This window comes from Anoplopoma fimbria, chromosome 20 (genome assembly GCF_027596085.1).
Source record: "Anoplopoma fimbria isolate UVic2021 breed Golden Eagle Sablefish chromosome 20, Afim_UVic_2022, whole genome shotgun sequence".
Taxonomy (NCBI): Eukaryota; Metazoa; Chordata; class Actinopteri; order Perciformes; family Anoplopomatidae; genus Anoplopoma; species Anoplopoma fimbria.
The window spans coordinates 18,198,385-18,219,554 of record NC_072468.1 but is presented as its reverse complement, the minus strand read 5'-3'; the positions used below and the strand labels follow the sequence as shown (position 1 = coordinate 18,219,554).

At 44.9% G+C, this 21,170-nt stretch overlaps 1 protein-coding gene across 2 annotated transcripts in view; it reads right to left on the bottom strand.

Annotated features, from left to right (window-relative positions):
- The window catches only part of LOC129109531 (nectin-2-like), a 76,552-nt gene extending 55,758 nt beyond the window's left edge, over positions 1–20,794 (bottom strand). The window contains exon 1 of one of the 2 annotated variants that reach the window (XM_054621617.1): positions 20,272–20,794. In XM_054621617.1, the coding sequence (XP_054477592.1) occupies positions 20,272–20,350 (79 nt within the window). In that variant the 5' untranslated portion in view covers positions 20,351–20,794. The remainder of the gene's footprint in view (positions 1–20,271) is intronic. The other variant, XM_054621618.1, reaches the window with a different exon arrangement.
- Between the last annotated feature and the right edge of the window lie 376 nt (positions 20,795–21,170).

The following is a 21,170-nucleotide window of genomic DNA, read 5'->3' as shown; positions in this document are numbered from 1 at the left end:
TAGGAGAGGGGGACAATAGATAACAGAAGCAATTAAAAGCAGAAAAGAATCCACGCCTTGTTTGTTACAACAGCGTCAGAGTTTCCTTCCCGCAGGTCTGCAGTGAGGGCGGAGGTGAGCGGCCTATTGTCTTCAAGCCTCAATAGGAGGTAGGTAAGATGAAACTTTTCACTTCACACACACACGCACACACACACACACACATACCTCCCATCAGTTCTCCTATAAAGCAGGAGGGGAAAGGTGATACCGAGGAGGGAGGGGAAGAGAAGAAAAGAAAAGAGAGAGTGCGGTTTCTATAAGACACAATGGAGCAGGAGAGTAACAGCATGGACGTAGGAGGCTGTTCTCTGGCCCGTCCTCCATCTGAACTGAACGTTAAGATCAACTTTGAATATTCTCTGAAGGACAGTCACTATGACAACTTGCCTTGGGAACATTGGTGCATTGTTTTGATGCCGGCGGATGGATGGATGTCTGAAACACTAACAGACAGACAGCTCAAGGAGAAGGATCAACAGAGGGGAGTGGCGCATAAACTGATATTTCCTCTCAAGTCTTTTCTGTTTTAAAAAAAAAAAGAAGACACAGAAACGATTTGGCCGCCCGGCTGCATTGTCAGAGTCTAGATTAAAAAAAAAAGAAAAGAAAAATACTAGTTCAAATAATTTACAGGGATCCTCAAAAAATAAACCTGTGCATGTCAACTCAAATAACATACATTAATTAGCAGACATTAAACAACCCAGAAAAAGAAATCAGACAGTTAAACGCTTTACAGTAAATAAATTATCTACCAGTAAATAGCCAGAGGAGATAAAGGACTTTAAGCGAAGGCAGTCTTTGACAATCAATTAAGGCGCCATGTGAACACAGGGATGATTAAATGTTGCTCGCAAACATCTTACTTCTTGACTGCCTTTAACGTGTGATTAATGTTGTGTGTCTCATGCAAAGTGTTTTTTAGAACTATGAAAGGCACTCTATGAATAAAATGTATGATAATTGTTTCAATTACTGGGCTCATTTGTTGATAAATATAATTATATCATCCTGTATAATGTTACGTCGGTTGCATTTGAAATTAATTATATAGCTCTATATACTGTAGATCAGTGCAGCTGAAACAATTCCTTTATTAACCGCAAAGATAATCATCAGAAAAGACAATCAACGATTTAGATAATTTATATATTATCAAAGTTCTTAATCAAGCTCAAATGCCAAACATGTACTGGTTCTAGCTTCTCCAATATGAAGGTTTGGACTGTCTGACCGAACATGCAAGACCTATGTCTCTGGGAAATTTTGATGTACTATTATCAAAATAAAACAGTTTGATCAGTAGGGGAATAAATGGCGCTCTAGATTATAACAACAATGTTCCAATGGACCACAAAGAACCATGGTTCTGTTTTACACCATTTCTTTGGTCAATTTACGTATTGACCAAAGAAATGACCAGATCACAGCTTGAGAAGTTGTCAGTATACATGAAGAAATATAAAAAGGTGGTTAACTAGTTCTATGCCATTCAACAGAAACATCTGCTGTCTGTCAGTTGAAAAAATAAAACAGAAAACATCTATAAAAAAAAATAAAAAAAAGAGGTTAAATAAAATAAATAATAAAAAACAATCTTTACATTTAAAGATACAGAGCTAAAGTCGGTACCTTCTCTAGATGTTCATATCAAGAAGAAACTGCTCGCTGTCTTTAACACCTTTACCTGTCTGAGAGGCAAACATCAATGGATAGAATTCCCCCTTAATAACAGTATGAACACTGGTTTTATCCTGTAATGGCTCAACAGTCACAATGATGCTCCAATTGATCTGCCTGCCATTGAAGCCCTCTTTCCCCGAGATCATAAGGAACGCACAACAACAAACGCACACGGAAAAAAAACAACAACACACACAAGCTGGAGCCATCCCCTGTCAGGTCGTCATTACATTGGGTTGGAGCCGCCTTTGTTTACCATCTACCCCCTTAAGGCAGAGTGACAGATAGAGGATTGGGAAGAGAGGGATAGATAGATAGATGGGGGCATGAACAGACAAGAGATGGCCCCGCCATGCTCCAGTGGCCAGCTTCAAGGACAGACAGGCCCCTTCAATATCACAGCTTCTGTGTAATTAGACAGTGCTCGGTCACGCACCAAAGAATTGCTCCTATTTGTGTCATATCAAACGCAGCATGGAAATCCCCTACTGCGCGTTGCCATTGAGAGCTAATGCAAAAGGGGAGCAAAGGGGGATTTGTACAAATTTAATTACATTCATAATTCGCCCATCTTCAGCTGTAATCACTCGGGGTTAAGTTTAGTAAATCCACTTCTCAGCCAGCCGCCCACGCCACCGTGTTGCTTTTTAAGCAGTGCAATGACTGTTTTTTAAAAGGAGGAATTTCAATGACAGGCTGAAACTCACAAAGTGAAAGCAAACAGAGTTTTGGTTGAATATTAACAGCTGCACTCCTTCCCAGCATTGTTTTTGCGTTTGGTTTGGAGCACTGCTGATCACGTGTGTGTGTGTGTGTGTGTGTGTGTGTGTGTGTGTGTGTGTGTGTGTGTGTGTGTGTGTGTGTGTGTGTGTGTGTGTGTGTTACTGTGTCTCTGTTACTGTGTCTCTGAGGCCACCTGGAGTGTCCCCAAAAGGCAGGGAAAAATCTGCCGCTGTGTGCATCTTTGTGTGTCTGTTATTGAGTCTTTGTGTGTTGGGTGCACCTCGCAGCCAAATCGTGGCCCAGCCATGCAGGCAGCATTTTTTTTTTTTTTTCTTCTCAACAGAGAGAGAGAGAGGAGTGAAGCAGATCAAACACAAGCCAACTAATCACAGACGCCGGCTAATTAGTGCAGTCCTCAAAGGGGAACCAGTAGTGAGTGATGAATCCCCCTTATGAATTTCCCGATGACGCCGTGCCGTATGCCAACACGAGCGCTCACCGGCCGCACAGAGGAGACACCGGAGAGGGTAAAGTGCAAAGAGAGCCACCAGCAATCTGGCCTTGTTGTAATCTTATCATCCGAGAGCACAAGGGGGCAAAGTGACGCTCCAAATCGCTTATCTGTGTTTCAGTCACACACACAGAACACACACTGCTGTCACACACTGCTGTCACACACACACACACGCACACAGAACACACACTGCTGTCACACAGAACACACACTGCTGTCACACACACACTGCTGTCACACACACACACACACACACACACACACACACACACACACACACACACACGCACACGCACACTTTATCTGAAAATCCTCAAATTAGACTTCACGTACCATTTCCCATTAAGGATTTTTGGTGCGATTAAATCCCTGAGTGCAGTGATATTCCAGCCTCCAGAGCGAAGCACAGGTTGAGGTTCCCGTGCACGGCCCTCCGAGTGCTGATTAGCAGGCGGATCTGCCACGCTGATCCCAGATTTCCACAAGATCAGAGGCCGAGCTGTGAGATCGGCTGCAGCAGCCAATTACAGATGTGACACGCACACTCATGCTTATGCACACACAGACACCAACCACGCGCCTGTCCAGAAACAGATTCCTCCAGGCTGAAGTCATCAAAGTGACATGAACCCACCCCGCCCGCCTCCTAAAACTCCTCTCCCACTTCGCTTCTAATCTCAGACAAGAGGGCACCTGTCAGAGGATGCTCAGTTCACCATCCAGACAATCCTGGCAGAGGCGGAGGCGGAGAGACCGAAAGAAATGAACAGAGAGAGCCAATAAAAGATCCTTATTAAACTATGTGAAGAAGAGCAGAGCACTGATGGGAGTAAGCCTAAATAAAACCCACACTTCATCATTCTTCAAGTGTCAAAGTCCCATTTTGTCTCTATAAATCTTAATATTGAGCTAAACATAGAAATTCTAATTCCAGCTCTGGGCCCGGCTTTGAACAACATTGTGTCATTGGGTGAATTAACGAAAACAACAACGACACAAACACAGCCATCATTCTGCATTCCTCTCATTTAGCCAGATTTATGGTCCAACAATATCCTCCCATTGCCCTCTGTGTGTGCTGCAATGAATGGCCGGCATTTGTTTCACATGATTACAGTGTGACGGTTGGCCTTCGTGTGGCAGACAAAACGCACATTCCAGACTTATTGTCACGACAAAAATCCTAATGTGATTTGAACGTTAACAGCTGCATCGGGGGGGAGGCCGGAGAGTGAAACGAATTGGGTGAGGCTGGTCAGAGAAGACAGAACAGATCCGGGAATAAAATATAAAATGAAGCTCGCCAATTTACAGTTGAGTAGCGGCGTAGCGGGGAACAAAAAGACATGTGGGGAAATAAGAACATAAGAGACATTGGAGGGGAGGGAGAGATAAATAAAAAAGAGGGGGGGGGGGGGTTGTGGGGTGGTACTGCAGAGCAGAGCAACAGCTGCTCAGCATCACATCTGCTCCAAGTGGAGTCATCAGCGAACAGACAGACTGGAACCGACCCACTGAGGCAAGCCCCAGGGAGAGCGAGGGATGGACAGAGGAAGAGAGGAAGAGTGGAAGAGTGGAAGAGTGGAAGGGGGCGGGGGGGGCGAGGCGAGGCAACAAGAGGATGAGATGAGAAGGATACAATTAGAGAGGAGGATGGGGAGGAAAAAAATAAATAAAAAAAAGATGAAAAGGAAATGGCATAGCACAAAAGCAGAGAGAACTTTTGCAACCTGTTACGCTCCCTCCCTCCCCCTCCCTCCCTCCCTCCCAAAATGGAGGTTATGGAGTAGGGTGGGGCCGGTTGGTGGATGATTTTCACATGGAACAGGAAACCCAAATCACTTGTTGCCCTTTTCTTTCTCCCCCCCCCCCCCCTTCCCTGACATCCTTCCTCCATCTCCCTCTCTCCTTCTTTCTCTTCAGCGGGACTGACAGAACAAGAGAAGCCTGTGAGAGTAAAGATGAAAGGCCTGTGAGGGGGTGTGTGTGTGTGTGTGTGTGTGTGTGTGTGTGTGTGTGTGTGTGTGTGTGTGTGTGTGTGTGTGTGTGTGTGTGTGTGTGTGTGTGTGTGTGTGTGAATGAATGACCCCTCTTATCCCACATCCCCCACTGGTGCCGTTCTGCCCTAACACAATAGCAAAAAAATAAATAAATGAAATACATACAACACAACAGGGGCAGCCGTGGAGGTCACGCTGCGCCATGCCTGTTTGACGTGCTCACATGTCGTTGCCGTGTTTGTTTTGCTCATATCATGTTCCGACAGTAGAAAAAGATGAGACGCATCAAACATGATCTCTAACAAGGCTGCCTAGCTTTGTTTCCTGTGGTGTGTACACCTTTCGGCCCGCGCAGAAAAGCACCCTGAGGAGAGGCAGGGACCCTGAGAAGTGCACATTGTTCATTCATGACGGCGGCCGCCGGCAGCGAGGGGCGACCCCGTAGCAGAGTAAGCGATGTCATTTGGCAGCAAATGAAGGGGAAAGAGCAAAAGCAGTTTTCGAGCTCGCGTCTCTGCGAGGTCGCACAGCCAGCTCCAACGGTAAGTTAGCCTGAGCGCAGGACAAAGCTCGGTTTGTGTTCGCGTTCCCTGCGTGGTGTAGTAAACATAGCTGCTGCTGCTGCTTCACAGTTTCCTCCATCTCGCCATCTCCTTCCCTCTCATCTCTCATCTCTCCCCCTCCCTCTGTTGTCACCCCCCCCTCGCTGCTTAAAAAGAGCAATCTACAGACGCAGCATGCCCCTTCCAAAATATTTACTCACTCGGTATTGGCTGAATACAAAGGCCATTCTCTCGGACTCTCTGATGTCTACCATTCAAACAAACCACACACCCACTTGCACTTGCTGACTGCACCTGCTCTGTATGGCCCACACACACACACACACAAAAAACACACGTATTTGCTGTGGTGATTCCTCCCTTCCACAAACCTTCCATCTTGGTTCCTGCATTTGACTGATCCGGAGTTGATGAAAAAAAGTATAGCAGCGAGTATAGTCACCCCACCAAGCCTGAGGCAGGGAGTGCATATCTGCTCTGCTCACATCCTCGCACACACCCCCCTCTGATTCAATACCCCTGACACTGTCTTCACACCTTTTCCCCGTGAAGCTTGTGCCCTTCTTTCCCTCTTTTGCCCCCCCTCCTATCTCAATCTGTCACCTTACATTCTCCCCTCGGTCCTCCTTAATCTTCTCCTCATTGCGCTCTTTCTGCTAACCAATTTTCGAAGCAGCTTTTCTCACTAATCCAACATTTTCTGTTTTTAGCAAAAGCGAAAAACCCCAAATATAAAGTTCATTAACAATCAAGTGCCGAAATCAGTGGCAGTGTTGCAAAGCTCTGGCTTTTCCTGGCGCCTCGTGACATTTGCATATGTTTGAAAAATCAAGTCTAAATGAGATGATCAGAGCTGATGAACTACAAACACAGAGACCCAGAATTATTTCTATGATGTGGCTGGGTGTCATGCTTGTTTTTTAATGTGTTGCACTTGTGATTTTTTTTTTTAGCTAGGCGCTCAAAATAGATGCAAACGAATGGAGAGTTAGATAAAGCCTGTGCGCCCAGAGTAATGACGCGTCCCTGGGGTGCCTACTGTTTTCGGGTGATTGTTTCGAGAACTCCTACGGGGGTGCGCATACTTATGAGTAATAATGTTCCATCAAAGTGAAATGTTGCATTGGGTCCCCTGTCTTGTAGCGCTACAGTATTTCTGACTACTTTCCTGCCTTCCCATCCTCCTCTCTGATAAGGGATGTGGTTCCACGGGCTGCACCAGTGTCTCATTGCCACCGCTGATGGTTCAGTAACAGGCTCCTCTCTCCTCTCCCCTCTTACTCTTTCCCTCCCTTAAGCTACTGCCAACATACATTTACCTCCAACAGCATGGCCTACACTCGCCTGTCCCCCCTTTGCTCATCCCACTGCATGCCATTCACATTGGTCTCTGCGGCTCCGTATCTCCTGTCGCTTGTTCCATCACAGACTCAGCACAAGTGGGCTTTGTCAACTGGCAGGTGATCGAATGATTTTGTGCTAGACTGGGCCATGCCTCCAATTTGTCAGGCGTAGCTCCAAGAAGCCTTTCACTTGAACTCACATCTCTACTTTTTAGCACTTCCCCTGTTGTATTGTGTTCTCCTGGTGTTCTAATGTGGCTCTCATACTTCGTTATCATGACATTTATAATACTAAAAAGTTTGTTTCATTATCAGTTTATCTGCTGATTAATCTTGATTCAGTTAATAATTATTAAATAAACCCAAAGTGATGTTTTCAAATTGCTTGTTTGGTCCAAAACCACAAGTCATTCAGTGTACTATCACATAAGACACAAAAAAAGCAAATCCTCACAACTGAGAAGCTGAAACAAAGAGATGTTTGACATTTTTGCATGAAATCAACTCATTACTTCAGCTCTAGATGTGCCTGACACATTCTCTATATACTGATACTGATACACAGCTCAGTGCATTGCTGATCTTTTTTACTTCCCAAAATGCTGCTATGCCAAAACTAGAGTGAGAAAAAATGTCATACCACTGCCTTTTTTTAAACCGCGTTTATTGGCTCAAGTTGATAAATCATGCATGAAAAAAGTAGAAGTAGAGTCAAATAGCACATGAATAGCACTGTCCACTGGGGACAACATTTTTTTAAGATGGTCCAGTTCTGAACGAAAAGGGAGCTGCAATTTAATCAAATCAGTCAAATTCCTCATTGCCAATTTACATCCACTAAAAGTGCTTGTTTTGCATACGACAGGCTCAGATTCTTGTATGCGTCTCAAGACATCATAGCAAGGACCTTACCGAAAAATGAAATGTTTTTCTTGACCTTTTGCTTGATCTGGCTAGTTTGTTGTTTCTGTCTAACCAAGTCTTGTTTCGAGAAGTCTCGTTCTGAAATCTTACGTTGCATATTGTCCAAATCAGTAGAATATTCAGCAATGACATTGAAAATCTTTTAGATAACGATAAGCTACGCTTTCTGGACCTCAACACAACAAACTCTGACAATACCGGGCCACTTCTCTGTCTCAATCTCACTCCGATTTCCAAGGTCTTTTGGCAGTAAGTCACATGACAAAATAACAAACAGTCCGGATTGAGCGGAAGGTAAAGGAAAAACGGTTTATTTCTCTTCAAGGTCCTTTCCTTAAGGTTGTCAGACACTTATAATATCAATCTAAAATTTCAAACTTTGCTGTCCTTATTAGTCACTTAGACTCAAAAACATTGGAAAATATGTTACCCTTCAGCCACGTCTTCTGGCATTTCATCATCTGAGCCAGAGAAGTGCTTTAATATTTCAAGCTGTACGTTCTGTAACATCTCAGGCTACTGACTCACCGAGCTGACCTGTACTTGGTGTTATGATATACGGCACAGGCAGCTGCACTGCTGGACTCCAACTCCACTTTCTAAACTGGAACTAATAAGTCATAAGAAGTTATACTGTACTTTAAAGTTATATCTAACTATCTTGCAGTTTTTTTATTTTATATTCAAGTTTTCTAAGAAACATGATTTAGATTGAGGATGGAAAAGTCTTTAAAATAACATTTGAAATCAGTAGATAATACATTAGAAATAATAATGAATAAAATGTGTATTTATCTAGAAGAGTCACATTAAAATCTACAGGTTTGGGACTGGTCCGTAGAAACCCAGTCCAATATTGAATTATGCATTAAATACCTAATCAGACTGATTACTATGACATCATAGGCTATCTAATTCCCTTAAGGCCCATTAACTAGTGTCAGCATTAAATGACCAAGTAAAAACTCAAGTGCATTCATTATACTTGACAAATGAATGCGATACAGATGGAGATTACACAAGCCTTAAAACATTCCACTGGCTTAAAAAAAAAAAAAAAAGACAGTGGAAACATTAGCAGTGATGGCTTCAGATACAACTTAGCTCCAGAGTGTGATAGCTTCCCAAGATGAGCGGAGGGGACTGAGTGGCTATAAGCATTGGAAGATCATGGACGGGCTCCCTCCTACGCCGTGCATATTAATTCTTCTAATGCAGCTAAGCTCAGCTTGTCACACGTTGACACTGCATAATTATGTCATCCACAGAGCTTTTTCAAAAGGGGCAGACATGCAGCGCGGCGGAGCGTCTCTGTCAATGTAAAGGTTCTATGTTCTACAAAGACAGTATCCTTCTAAAGAATGGTTGACTTTTAGCACGTTAGGACCACTTTTAAGGCCACATTATGGAAATAATTTGAGAAAGAAAACGACACCAGAGAGGTGTGAGCTCTTTGAGGTGAATATCTTCATACGGCCGGCGAGTCCTCCACATCTTGTTACGATAACGAACGAGCCAATTCTTTAAGTAGCATCCTGAATGACAGGGGCTTCCATCAAATGCCCAGATCCCCTCACCCGTGGCCTCACGCCATCCATCAATCCATCCTGACAGCCCCTACCTTCATCCCTCTCTATGTAAATAAACACCAGGGAGGGGAGGGGAGATAGCAAAATGCAAGAGGGAGAGGAAATCAAAGTAGGACACTCAAACCTGAGACAAGCAGGCCCGAATGAGGTTCAGAGAGGAAAAGGAAGAGGGACGCATGGGGGGGGGGCGAGAGAGAGAAAGGAAGGAAGTAAACTCACAATGGGCTGAGGTGATGAGGGGGGGGGGGGGGGAAGAGAGTCATCTGGAAGGAATGAGGAGGAGAGATAAACTGAAAGAGAGGAAGGGAACTGGCTGGCACAGGGATGACAGCCAAATGAGCAGCCACAAGAGAGGGAGTCATGTAAAAGAATGCAGAGGAGACGGACAGAGACGGGCAGCACGGAGGGAAACGTCTCTGCAGGACATCAATAATCGATGCCAGATAAAGCAATCCTGTGTTTAAAGTAGGGAGCAGAGTGAGACGTCGAGGGGGGGGGACGACGCGAGACACACAAATGAACAAGGGAAAGTTGGAAGGTGGAGCCGCAGGGACTTCTATTTAAAACCAGAACAACTGAGAACACTTGTGTTAGTTTACACAAGCAGAGGAACCACCCCCCCCCAACCAAGATTTACCCGAGGCTGTGTCTATTTAAATGTGTGTTTAAACTGCGAGTGCTACTTCTCTAATCAGGGCTGGCGTCACAGCACATCCCCTCAACCCCCCTCAACCCCCCAGCATGCAGCCTTTTTCTGTCGCTCAGACCACACACACACACACACACACACACACACACACACACACACACACAACACACACACACACACACACACACACACACACACACACACACACACACACACACACACACACACACACACACACACACACACACACACACACACACACACACACACACACACACACGACAGTGCCGTGCGAGAGATAAATTCATGAATCACTGGTGCACGAATCAGCCGCAAGCTTGTTGCGAGAACAGGAAAGTGGGAAGAGAGGGAAAGGACAGAAGTAAGCGGTTAAAGTGTTTACTTTAAAAGCTTTTATAAAAAAAAAATAATAATAATAAAAAAAATAAAAAAAAGGCGGTGAGTTTAGGAGACGGCTCCCAGCAAAGCTGAGGGAGCGAGTAGACGCATAGCGGGCCTCGGTGACGAGTTGGAGTCAGGAGAGGAGATACTGTGTCTCCTGCTCGCTCCGTCTATCTCCCTCCCCTCTCTCATCCCTTCCCTCCCGGCTCTTCCTAAAGAGGCCAAGATAGAAAAGGCAAAACAGCAAGCAGCCAAATAACGAGCGAGTGAATGATACATGCACGGCGTAAACATGGACATAGGAACTGGCAAATATTTGGACTTTATGCACACAAATGCCCCTTTGCGGGGCGTATCAAGGACTTGTGGACCAAGAAAACCTTTTTGAAAAAAAAAAAAAAGAGAAAAAAAAGGCACCAGTGTGGCACAAATGGCCCTCCATCAGCCTTCGTTTCAAGAGAAACTAGCCAATCATCTGTTGTTACAAAGCCACTTTCCCTCTAGGGCCACTACTCAAAGGCAGGTCTGTCCATTGATACAGGTGTGGTGCAGAGCGAGGAAAGGGAAGGGGGGAGGAAGGACAATAGACACCCTTTTCAATGGTCTCCTTCTGCTCACCTGGATTAGGGGGGGAGAGTGTGAGGGGAGGAAGGGGGAGGGGGGGTCTCTGAGCTTGGACTGAGAACAATAGTGTCTCTGTTTTCAGTAACACCAAGTGCATCATCCTGTCTGGCAGCAGCAGCCAGCTGACTGCCGGGTCTAAAAACAACATCTCAAGGTTGCTGCTGTTCAATGCTGAAGTCTTCTTTTGCAAATGTTTGTGAAATATACAGTTACATTATAAATAAGATGTGACCTATGGTGACTTCCTCAAATTGCTTTTTTTTAAACCTGATCAAAGGTCCAAAACTCAAAAGATATTCACTTTATAGTAATGCAAAAAAGAAAAAACACATTTAAGAAAGAGGCACCGTCTCTTTGCTTGAGAAGTGCAAACAATTAACGGGGTTATCAAAATAGTTTTCTAGGTCTGCCCTCTCGTAAACAAATAATCTGTCATTTTGGTCGTAGGTTATTTTTTGTGCTTTTTTCATGCTGAATAATTTCTTTCCCAAAGACTTGTGAGCACATTTCTGGTAAACACAAGATTTAAAGCGGTGCTTTTGTGTTATTCTTTGTGGAGAAACGCAATTTTACAGATCAAGCAACTAATCATTTCATCTACAAATTTCATTTACAACATTAAGTCGACTAAGAACTTATTTGGTGTGGTACAGCCCCCATTGTTTTCAATGCATTTTAGGTTGAATAAATAATGGATCACACCATTGAATTATTACTACATCCTCTTTTAGGCTGCATTATAGAGGAACGACTATTGTATGTCAAATCATAAATCTGTATTGACATTTCCATCAAGATGGTTATGGACAGTGATAGATTCAACATATCTGGGTGTTTATAATATTGTTTGTATGCACTGCATTTGTTATAAAAGCTAAAAATAAAGCAAAGTCACAGTAAAGTGATTAAGAACCAACATAAGTCAGATGACCAAATGTAGATTCATGTGATAGTATGCATGTACCAATATTAAAAACGTGTGAATAGTATCTCTCCAACAAAATTTCACTGCAAAAAATGGACATGCATCACAAAGCTAGTTTTCTGTAGTAGACTGTACTACATTGTAGGGTGGGAATTAACTCCTCAAATGTAAGCCCCTTTCAACTTCAGTGTGAAACTCTTGTTTGATGAGTCAAGCTGTATTACTGGCCTAGTAACCGCCCACGGAGGAGAGGAGTGTGTGACAGCATATAGCAGCGGGGGAGTGGACATCGTCGGCCTGATCCGGCACTGCACGACAGGCTAACTCTGCTCAAATTAAATAAAATCCCGCATTTGTTTCCATTTCCCCATTTTAACTCCCATGCTAAGCTCACCCAGTTATTCGACTTTGTTCTGTCCCTTTTCCTGTCCTCTGTACAGTAATCAAGTGATTCAACCATCAAATCAGCCCAGAGAACTGTGTGCATGTGTCCGCTACGTACGTGCTATGTACCGTGTGTGTGTGCGCTCTGCTTGTGTGTTTGCGGTCACGTGTAAAGGAGGTGGCGGCGATGATGATGAGTGTCGTTCCGCAGCCTGGGCGAGGGGAGACGGGGAGACGGGGGGGGGGGGGGGGGGGCAGAGGAGGGTGAGACAATCAGAGGAGGGGTGAGGTGGGGTGAAACACTGTAAAAGTGTCACAGCAACTTAACCTTCAAAAAATGCCCAGCAGGGTGGAGTGGGAGGAGGTGTTCTTGGCCATTAGGAGGGAAAGAAACAGAGGGAGAGAAAGTGTATGAGAGAGAGAGAGAGAGAGAGAGAGAGAGAGAGAGAGAGAGAGAGAGAGAGAGAGAGAGAGAGATTGATGCGAGGAAGAAAAAAGAAACAGAGGACCTCGTTAGGGAGGGTAGGAAGGTACAGATGCCTGCAATACAAATGTCTGTAGGGAGGGCGGGGGCTGTTAGGGAGGTATGGGAGGAAAGTAGAACGAGAGACAGAGGGAGCAAACGAGAGAGTAGGAGCGGGAAAGTAGCATAGGCAGTTTGGATAAGCTTAAAGAGAAACTCTGGAGCTGACATAGGTGGAGGAGACAACTGGGGAATTGGACGGTGGGACAGGAAGAGAGTTGCAGAAGAAGAGGAGAGAGGGAAGAGAGATTAAGAAGGGAAAGAGGGAGTAAGAGGATAGAGGGGAAAGCAACAGACATTCCAATTACAGAAGCAGAAACGAGGGATTGATGACTAAAAAAAAAAACGAAGCGAAGGAGAGCAAAGAACGGGACGAGAGGAGGAAGAAGAGATACAGTCAGAGGCAGCAGTTTACCGAGCAGATGGAGCAATTATGCGGACCAAATTACAGAGAGAAGGAAGTTTGGAGCATTAGGAGACGTAAACAGGGGAAGACGGAGAGGGCAGAGGATGAAAGAATCAAGATGGAGGAGTGGAAGTAAAAAAAATGTGACAGGGGTGGGGGGAGAGAGTGACAGAGGGGGGAGAAAGAGGCCGACTAGAGAGAGCAGGCAATCAGTTTAACACACGAAAGGAGATAAATGGCTTTAACGAAGGAGGACCAGCTCTCTCTAAGGAGCCACACCAAACAAACCCCGACACACCCTGTTGACTAAACACAGGCCCGATAACTGAATAAACCTGCTGCTTCCATTTGACCTTAATGTACCGTTCGCTTCAGGGGAGGATTTCAACGGTCCTGCCGTTTCAAGGCTCCGGGGACCATTGACGACTGTGCTGCCCGTTTATCGGCATGGCATGGCAGCAGATTTGTAAACCAACAAGTGAAACAAGAGATAGCGCCGATATCAGTGGCAAGATAGAGTTGTAGGGAATCGCACCAACACGGCTTGTCTTGTGAAACGCAAGAACACTCTCCACCGGCCTTCATGAGAAATAAACCTGCGGTGAATTATCTCGGCGATGGCCTGTTCTGTTTTTCTTATCTCATATTTCTGAGATTATATCTTGAAGAATACCACCTTTTTCTTTATACCACAGTGTGTAATTTGACCCTGTTCCTCAAGATAAGTCTGCTGGGATCACGGGGAAAAGCCGAGTGAATTGAAAGCAGTTGGTGTGCATAAGGTTTTTTGGGGGGGGGAGCATGACTCTACATCCAGCTCCCAGAGCCCCCGACAAGACCCTGTCATGCCAAATTCAATTTCCTTCCTGTAGCCAGGCTGTCCAGCCTCTGATAAGTGAGAATTTGACACGACCTTGTCAAAGTCAGATGTGACGAAGATGCAGCACGTCTCCGTGTGGGTGTGTATTAATAGAGGAGAAAAGGTGTGCGGAAGGGTAACAAAACGGCTGTAATGTTGCTGGTGACACATGTTGATTAAAAAAAAAAGAAGAAATGTGTGGAAATAGAAAGAGAGATGGAAAAAAGGTGAAGCAATACTAGCTCGACATTTCACAAACCGAGGGGCAGGGAGGACACAGGGAGGGATTATGAGAGGAGGAGGGAGGAGAGAGAGAGAGAGAGAGAGAGAGAGATGTTTCATGGTGCCGTCATGCCGACAGAGCGAAGCCCTAAATGTTTTCAATATCACATAAGGTCACTGCATCATCCACCATTCAATACCGGATCAATAACGCAAACCAGCCTCCACCTCGCTTACTGCATTTAGACACATTAAGGTGACTGCTAATGAGCTGCCGTGTGCATGCATGTATGTGTGTGTATATATGTACACACACACACACACACACACACACACACACACACACACACACACACACACACACACACACACACACACACACACACACACACACACACACACACACACACACACACACACACACACACACACACACACACACACACACACACACACACACACACACACACACACACACACACACGATATTGTGTCCTCCTCACGCTCAGGAGGACACAGTCAAAGGCCTCAGTGCTTAGTGGCACAGAGATCTGCTGAGTCCACTATGGGGAGGATTTTTTGAAATAAAAGAATGTGACAAAGACAGAAGAAAGGGGAGGAAAATATGACAGGGAGAGAGTAGAGGTCAGGTAACTGTAATAAAAAGAGAAAGGTTAGGACAAGCGCTCCTTTTTCTGAACCGCAATGGCGGTCTCTTTGCCTGTTAAATATGTGTCTCGTGTTTTAAGAGAAGGGGAAGAAGAAGAGGGGAGGGAGGTGCGACTGAATTACAAATGACCTGATAATTCTTGGCCTCCCTGGTTCACTCCCTCACACAGTTTTTGTGAAATCCTCCTTCGTTGCCTCTGCCAAGATGCTGCGGTGCGGAATTTGAAAATGTCGACATCCTCAAACCCCCCCTCCTCCTCCTCCTCCTCCTCCTCCTCCCTGCCCTTGCTCCTCCTTCACCGTTCCTCCTCTGTGATTTTACTACAGCGGGGTCACAGAGACACTCCCAAGTCTAGTTAATTAAGGGGATTTTTTTTTTTTTAAACAGTTTGGCTGCCTTTCAGTGGAGCTTCAATTGGAATTAGCGCTCATTCTCCACATCGGCTGAGCTGGAATGGGTTTGACCTGCATCTCCCTAAATTCCATCTGGGGTTTTGTTAGACATAAGGAAATGCAGAATTGGCTGAAGGTATCTTGACTAATGGCGTGGAAATGTGTGTGTGTGACTGGAAAAATAAAGCAAGCCTCATTCCTCATGGCATTCTCATACGAGATAAGCTGCTGGCATGCTACCACTGCAAAAAGTGCTAAAAACTCTCCATTATCTATAAAAACACGTGGGCGGTTCGAGTAGGCTACATTATGGGATGGACTCTCGCAGTGAACTCGTGTCAGCGTGAGAGCTTATGCACACAGTTTCGATGTATATAGCAGTTTAACCCAACACCTCTGCCAACAAAAATATCGACCCCTGCACAGTTGTGTTTTTGGAAACCCCTCAGCTAGCCCTATTCATATTAATGACATTTGGAATTCCTTCAAAAGACAAGGATCTCAGCTCATTTTCCTTCGGATCAGATTGGAGCGACTCCGGCTGTCTGGCAACCCTTGGAGCCAAACACAAACATCCCTGTGGGGGGGCTCTCAGTGTGACCTCAACCCAGGCCGCCGTCTGTCCAGCATGTACATGAAGGCAAAGGGGGGGGAAGAGGGGGGGGACGACTTCTAGCATGGAGATGGATGTTGCAGGAAAGCCACTATCATTAGTTGGAGAAAAAAAGCGTCCTTAAAGAAAGTCAGTTAAATGAGCAGAGAGCGATAAAAAAAGGATTTGTCCTCAGATCTAATGTCTGTGGAAGATAACAGGGTTGCAGATGAGGATGATTCACGTACACACTTCCTGAACGGATACACTAACGCACGTACACACACACACACACACACACACTGTCATCCTGCGACGTGACGGTTCCTCCCTATTATTGGAATGTCATCTGACTTACAGGGCAGCCTCCAGTTACTGCCCTTTTTCATCACCAGCTGTACGTGTATGCGTGTCTGTGTGAGTGTGTGTGTGAGTACACAATTGTGTTTGTGGTCCAATACTGCGTCCTAGAATGCAACAAGATGCAGTGACTCGTACTCACCTCCCTCTCTTCTGATCCATCCATCCCGTCTAATAATATTTGCCATGTCAACAATAAACCTGATGGATCCTTTGTGTTTCTGGTCATCGGTAATGAAAAGTCTACAGAGCAACGTTGTTTCGCTGAAACAAATTTATAAAAATATCTGTTTCTAGTACCCTGCGAGATTCTGAGGATCAACATTATTTTAAATCAATATAACTTCTTTTAAAAAAAAAATAAAAAAAGGGTTTAACAAATGTAAATTGCCTGCTGCTAAAATGTTTTCATTACATCTATTTAAAAGCTTTCCATCCGTCTCTGGTTTAATGTTGGATAAGAGGTACTTCATTTCGAAGAATGCCAATTTATATTACCACTAAGCTGAAGTCGATTTTTCCCCAATTGCGCACCTGGTAAAATAACAGGTAATAATAAAAAGCTGTCTAAATCATTAGGCGCATTTGGTGAATTGCCAAATATCAGCTCCAGTCTTTCTACAATTTAGTTATTTCAAATTAATGGGGGCCACATTTGCCACGTGGACACACACACACTTGCTTGGTATCACTCTTATATCTCCATTAAGGTGTAAATCCAAGCACACTTTTATGTCCGAATCAACGAACTCTTAATGGTGATTATAAGGGGGAGGAGAAGGTTATTGATGTGTCATTTAAACAGGAAGGCCAGTTAGTAAATGTGTGTGTGTGTGTGTGTGTGTGTGTGTGTGTGTGTGTGTGTGTGTGTGTGTGTGTGTGTGTGTGTGTGTGTGTGTGTGTGTGTGTGTGTGTGTGGACGTACTAACGAATGCCAGGGCCGGAGCTACACACACATATAGACACACACCTGACCTTTTCAAAATCCTTTCGACATTTACAGGACCGATGCGGAGGGATGAGGACAGCTCATTTACATAATGATAGGACCTAACTGAGACAGCCATTAACACCAAAACCAAACTAAGACCTAAGCCCCTCGCTCCACTGGAACTAATGAGATACTAAGGACTTACTTTTTCCTTATTTTATTAGGTTGGAAAAAACAAACTCCACTCATTATCCATCAATCAAATCCCTCTTTATAGACAACATGTAATGCTCTCTCTCTCTCCGTTGTAATGATGAATTATCTGTGGCTTGGCAGAACTACACTGAATCTCTCCATGGGCAGGGAAGTAGTTAGAGTGAATAGTTTGAGCTATTGCACAAGTAGAATTTCCTAAAGAAACATCACCTCAGAGTTTCTGGTTGCCTATGCGTTTGTGGGAGGGCAGGGTGTTGTGAAAAAAATGCTCTATTGGAAGGAAAAACAGAGTATTTCAGGAGGGTCGATACCACTCCAGCTCACAAGAAATCCTACAGCCCCCGTGACAGACAATGGTGAACACCCATGAGGTTTATCTTCCTGTCTGTCTGCATGTCGTTTCCGTCATAAGCAGCATGGCCTTCAGTCAGAAGAGAAGCTGTGAGGGGGGGGGGGGTGCCTACCATCGCCTCAAACAAAAGCAGTGGAAGATCGATGTAAATAAAGAGAGACGAGAACAAGGCCCCTGTATGTACTTGACGGCAGGAGTGGGGGATGGAACGAGGAATGGCGGGAGAGAGGGAGTTTTCAAGTGGCGGGTGGGAGAGAGGGGGAGGTGGAGCGTCGCCCTGTCTTAAATCAGACGCTGCCCTTTGAGTTCTCCAGCCAATCCGTGAACTCAGCTGCAAAAACCCCGGCACCCTGCAGCAGGCTGCCGAAAAAAGCCACCTGTTTCCTCGAAACTAATAAGGAGAGCCATCTAGGAGGAGCTTTGCATCTGAATTAGCTCTGATGGAGGACTTCAGGTATACCAGGACAAACATTTTGTTTGTGAGCGGAGAAGGAAGCCGCCGCCTCCTCCTCCTCCTCCTCCCCCGGCCCTGACCCTGCATGCCCACCAGTTTCTCAGGCAGCCAGCCAGCCAGCCAGCCAGCCAGTCACCCCCTGCACACACGCAGCTTACTCAGCCATAAAGACAATGCTGCCATAGCCCCAAACCCCCCCAACCCACATAAGCCCACCCCTCTTCCAATAAAAACATCTCCATGGTAATGGGCCAAGCGTTTCTGACCCACATCCGTGGTCCCTCACAACCTTGACACAGGGGGGTGGGGGTAGTATTATGTTGTAATTTCAGAGCTTAAACTGGACCCCCACCAGCCAGCTGATATTAAGTTTTTTTTATATATGAATATATGTGTAACTACAGAGGCCTACCTTAATTAAAAACCCATCAACCTCAATAAGGATTCTTTTTTTTAACATTACAGCGAGGCCATATTGAAGTAGAAACTTTTCAGGAAATTAAATGAACTTCTCTCAGACGCAGGATTGAAGGTGGAGGGAGGTGGTTGCTTGAGAGGAAGTAGGAAAACACAAAACGCAGAGTTGCATTTCTTCACTATTAACCAAAAGGAGGTCAGAGGTCCACTCTGAAAAGATGACTTAAATGAAAGAAAATGTTTTCGCGTGTATTGGTTAAGCCTTCCGATTTTTTCCCTCGCTCATAAATATGTAAAACCTTTTGTTTTGTTCCCCCCCCACACTTTTCTCCGTCCCCTAGGAGCACTTCATGTTCGGTAAAATGAAATTGGACAAAAAAGGTCCACTGCATGAATAAGTCAAGAGTGACTATGTTTATGAGTCGTGATTAAAGCAAACCCACAATCAACTGCATTACCGTACACTACTGCAAATGTACGTACCGAGCCAGAGCCTTAGATCTAGCCCTACATTCTTGCCCCAATTACTGCACAAACAAAATAGCTGGCCCAGCAAGGAAGCCGAGAAAATGTTGAACTGGTTTCATACCACATGCATTCATATGTTAATTTGTGAGCTGCATGCCAGGGATGTTTCCGCTCGTTCGTGGGCCTACTGGCTGTGGCAGTGATACCTGTAGGCTACACCTACTGTAGGCTCAAGTGGACTGGAAAACACCTGAATGATTCACTTGTTTAAACAGGTTGCCGGGGACGCAAGGTGGCCTTTAACCTTGTTCAAAGTAAATACCAGCTTATTTATAATAAAAGGCCTTCACTGGGAGTGGTAAACTGTATGAAAACAAGGTAGAAAAGCGTGTCGTCGTGTGCAAATGGTTGAGTTTTAAGTTGTTGCCCCTCTCTGTGTACATTAAGAGCTTTAAGACCTCATTTTTCCCCCCCAACTGAAGTGTAAATCATTGAAGATGATGTGCAGACAGAGGGGAGAAAATGAGCAGTGGGGAAGTTGAGTAGAAGGGTGTGTTTAGAGGAAAGAGTACCAAGGACAGACTGGTACAGAAATGGACTACAGCGACCAGCAGGCACCTGGGAAAACACCTTGCTGTCCTACAGAGCCACACCTTAGGAAAACTCAACATGGCGTTGAGTCACCGACCGAAACTCGGGTCAAAGATCGATACAGACGGTTTCATGAGTGAAGAATAAGGAAAAGAGAAAGCGGTAGTTGTTTTTAAATATCATTTCCCAGTAAACTGCAGTCTCAATTATTTAGATTTTTTTTTTTTTTTTGGGAGTTAAAGCTAAAAAAAAAAAAAAAAACCTTGGCCAGTAGGAAATCACCTGCCGATACATTCCTATCACCGCCCTTGACAGGTGGTACTCAGGTTGAAATGGATCTCCTTTTTAATTATTAAAAGAGAAGAAATGAGGAGTGTATATGTCCCAGCTGGACACTATATATAAATATATGAAGTTTTCTCTTTTTTTCTTTAATAAGTAATCATTTCTTACCGTGTTGCACAAGTATCGACGCGGCCAAGCAGAGCAGTCCGATCATTCTGGAGCGGTCTCGGGCGTCATGTCTCGCCATGGTGGATTACGGTCCCCTTTACGAAAGCAGCCTCTCCGGAGTAACTGTACGGACCGAAACCCTTCAGATGCGGGTCAGTGTTTTGAGGGGAAAAAGGCTCAAATAAACTTGTTTCGTCTTCAGGACAGAGACACTGCCCCCCACGCTGCGCCTTTAAGACGGAGTCTGCTTTTATATAAAAAAAAAAAGAATGAAAAATCCTGGTGAATGTGTCCCGGCGGCGCACAGGTGAATATTTCTCCCAGCTGGTGCTCTGGTCGTAATGAAGTACTGCCGCGCTCCTCTCCACTCCGACAACTAGTTCCTCCGTGCGCGCCGCGGTCCGACTGTGTGTGACTGGCTGGGTGATGTCATCAGGCTGAGAGGCGTCACAGCTCTCCGCCGCCCCAAAAAACCCAATTAGGACCAGTGAGGGAAGGAGTGGTGGTGGTGGTGGTGGTGGAGATTCTGGGAACAACTTGTTGAAAGCAAGTTTCTTTTGAAAAACACCACCTGCAGCTAGATAGCGTCTAATAGTTTTGCGTGGAAATGATCCCCCCCCCCCCCCCCCCAAAAAAAAAAACGTGATTTATTTCCAGGAATATCCCTATATGTGGCGATATTTTTTCAAACTGCAACGTCTGAAAAAAAAAAAGAAGTATTACCTCCTCCTCAATTTTGATTCAAACTAATCTTGATCGCTCCAAATGCATACAAATTAAATAATAATCTATTAATGCAAATAGTATCTACATAAAAGCTTCTCTCAGCCTCCATGTAAAGTTCCCCCCCCCCCCCCCACACACACACACAGTTTTTTTTGTTTTTTTTGCTGTAGTGG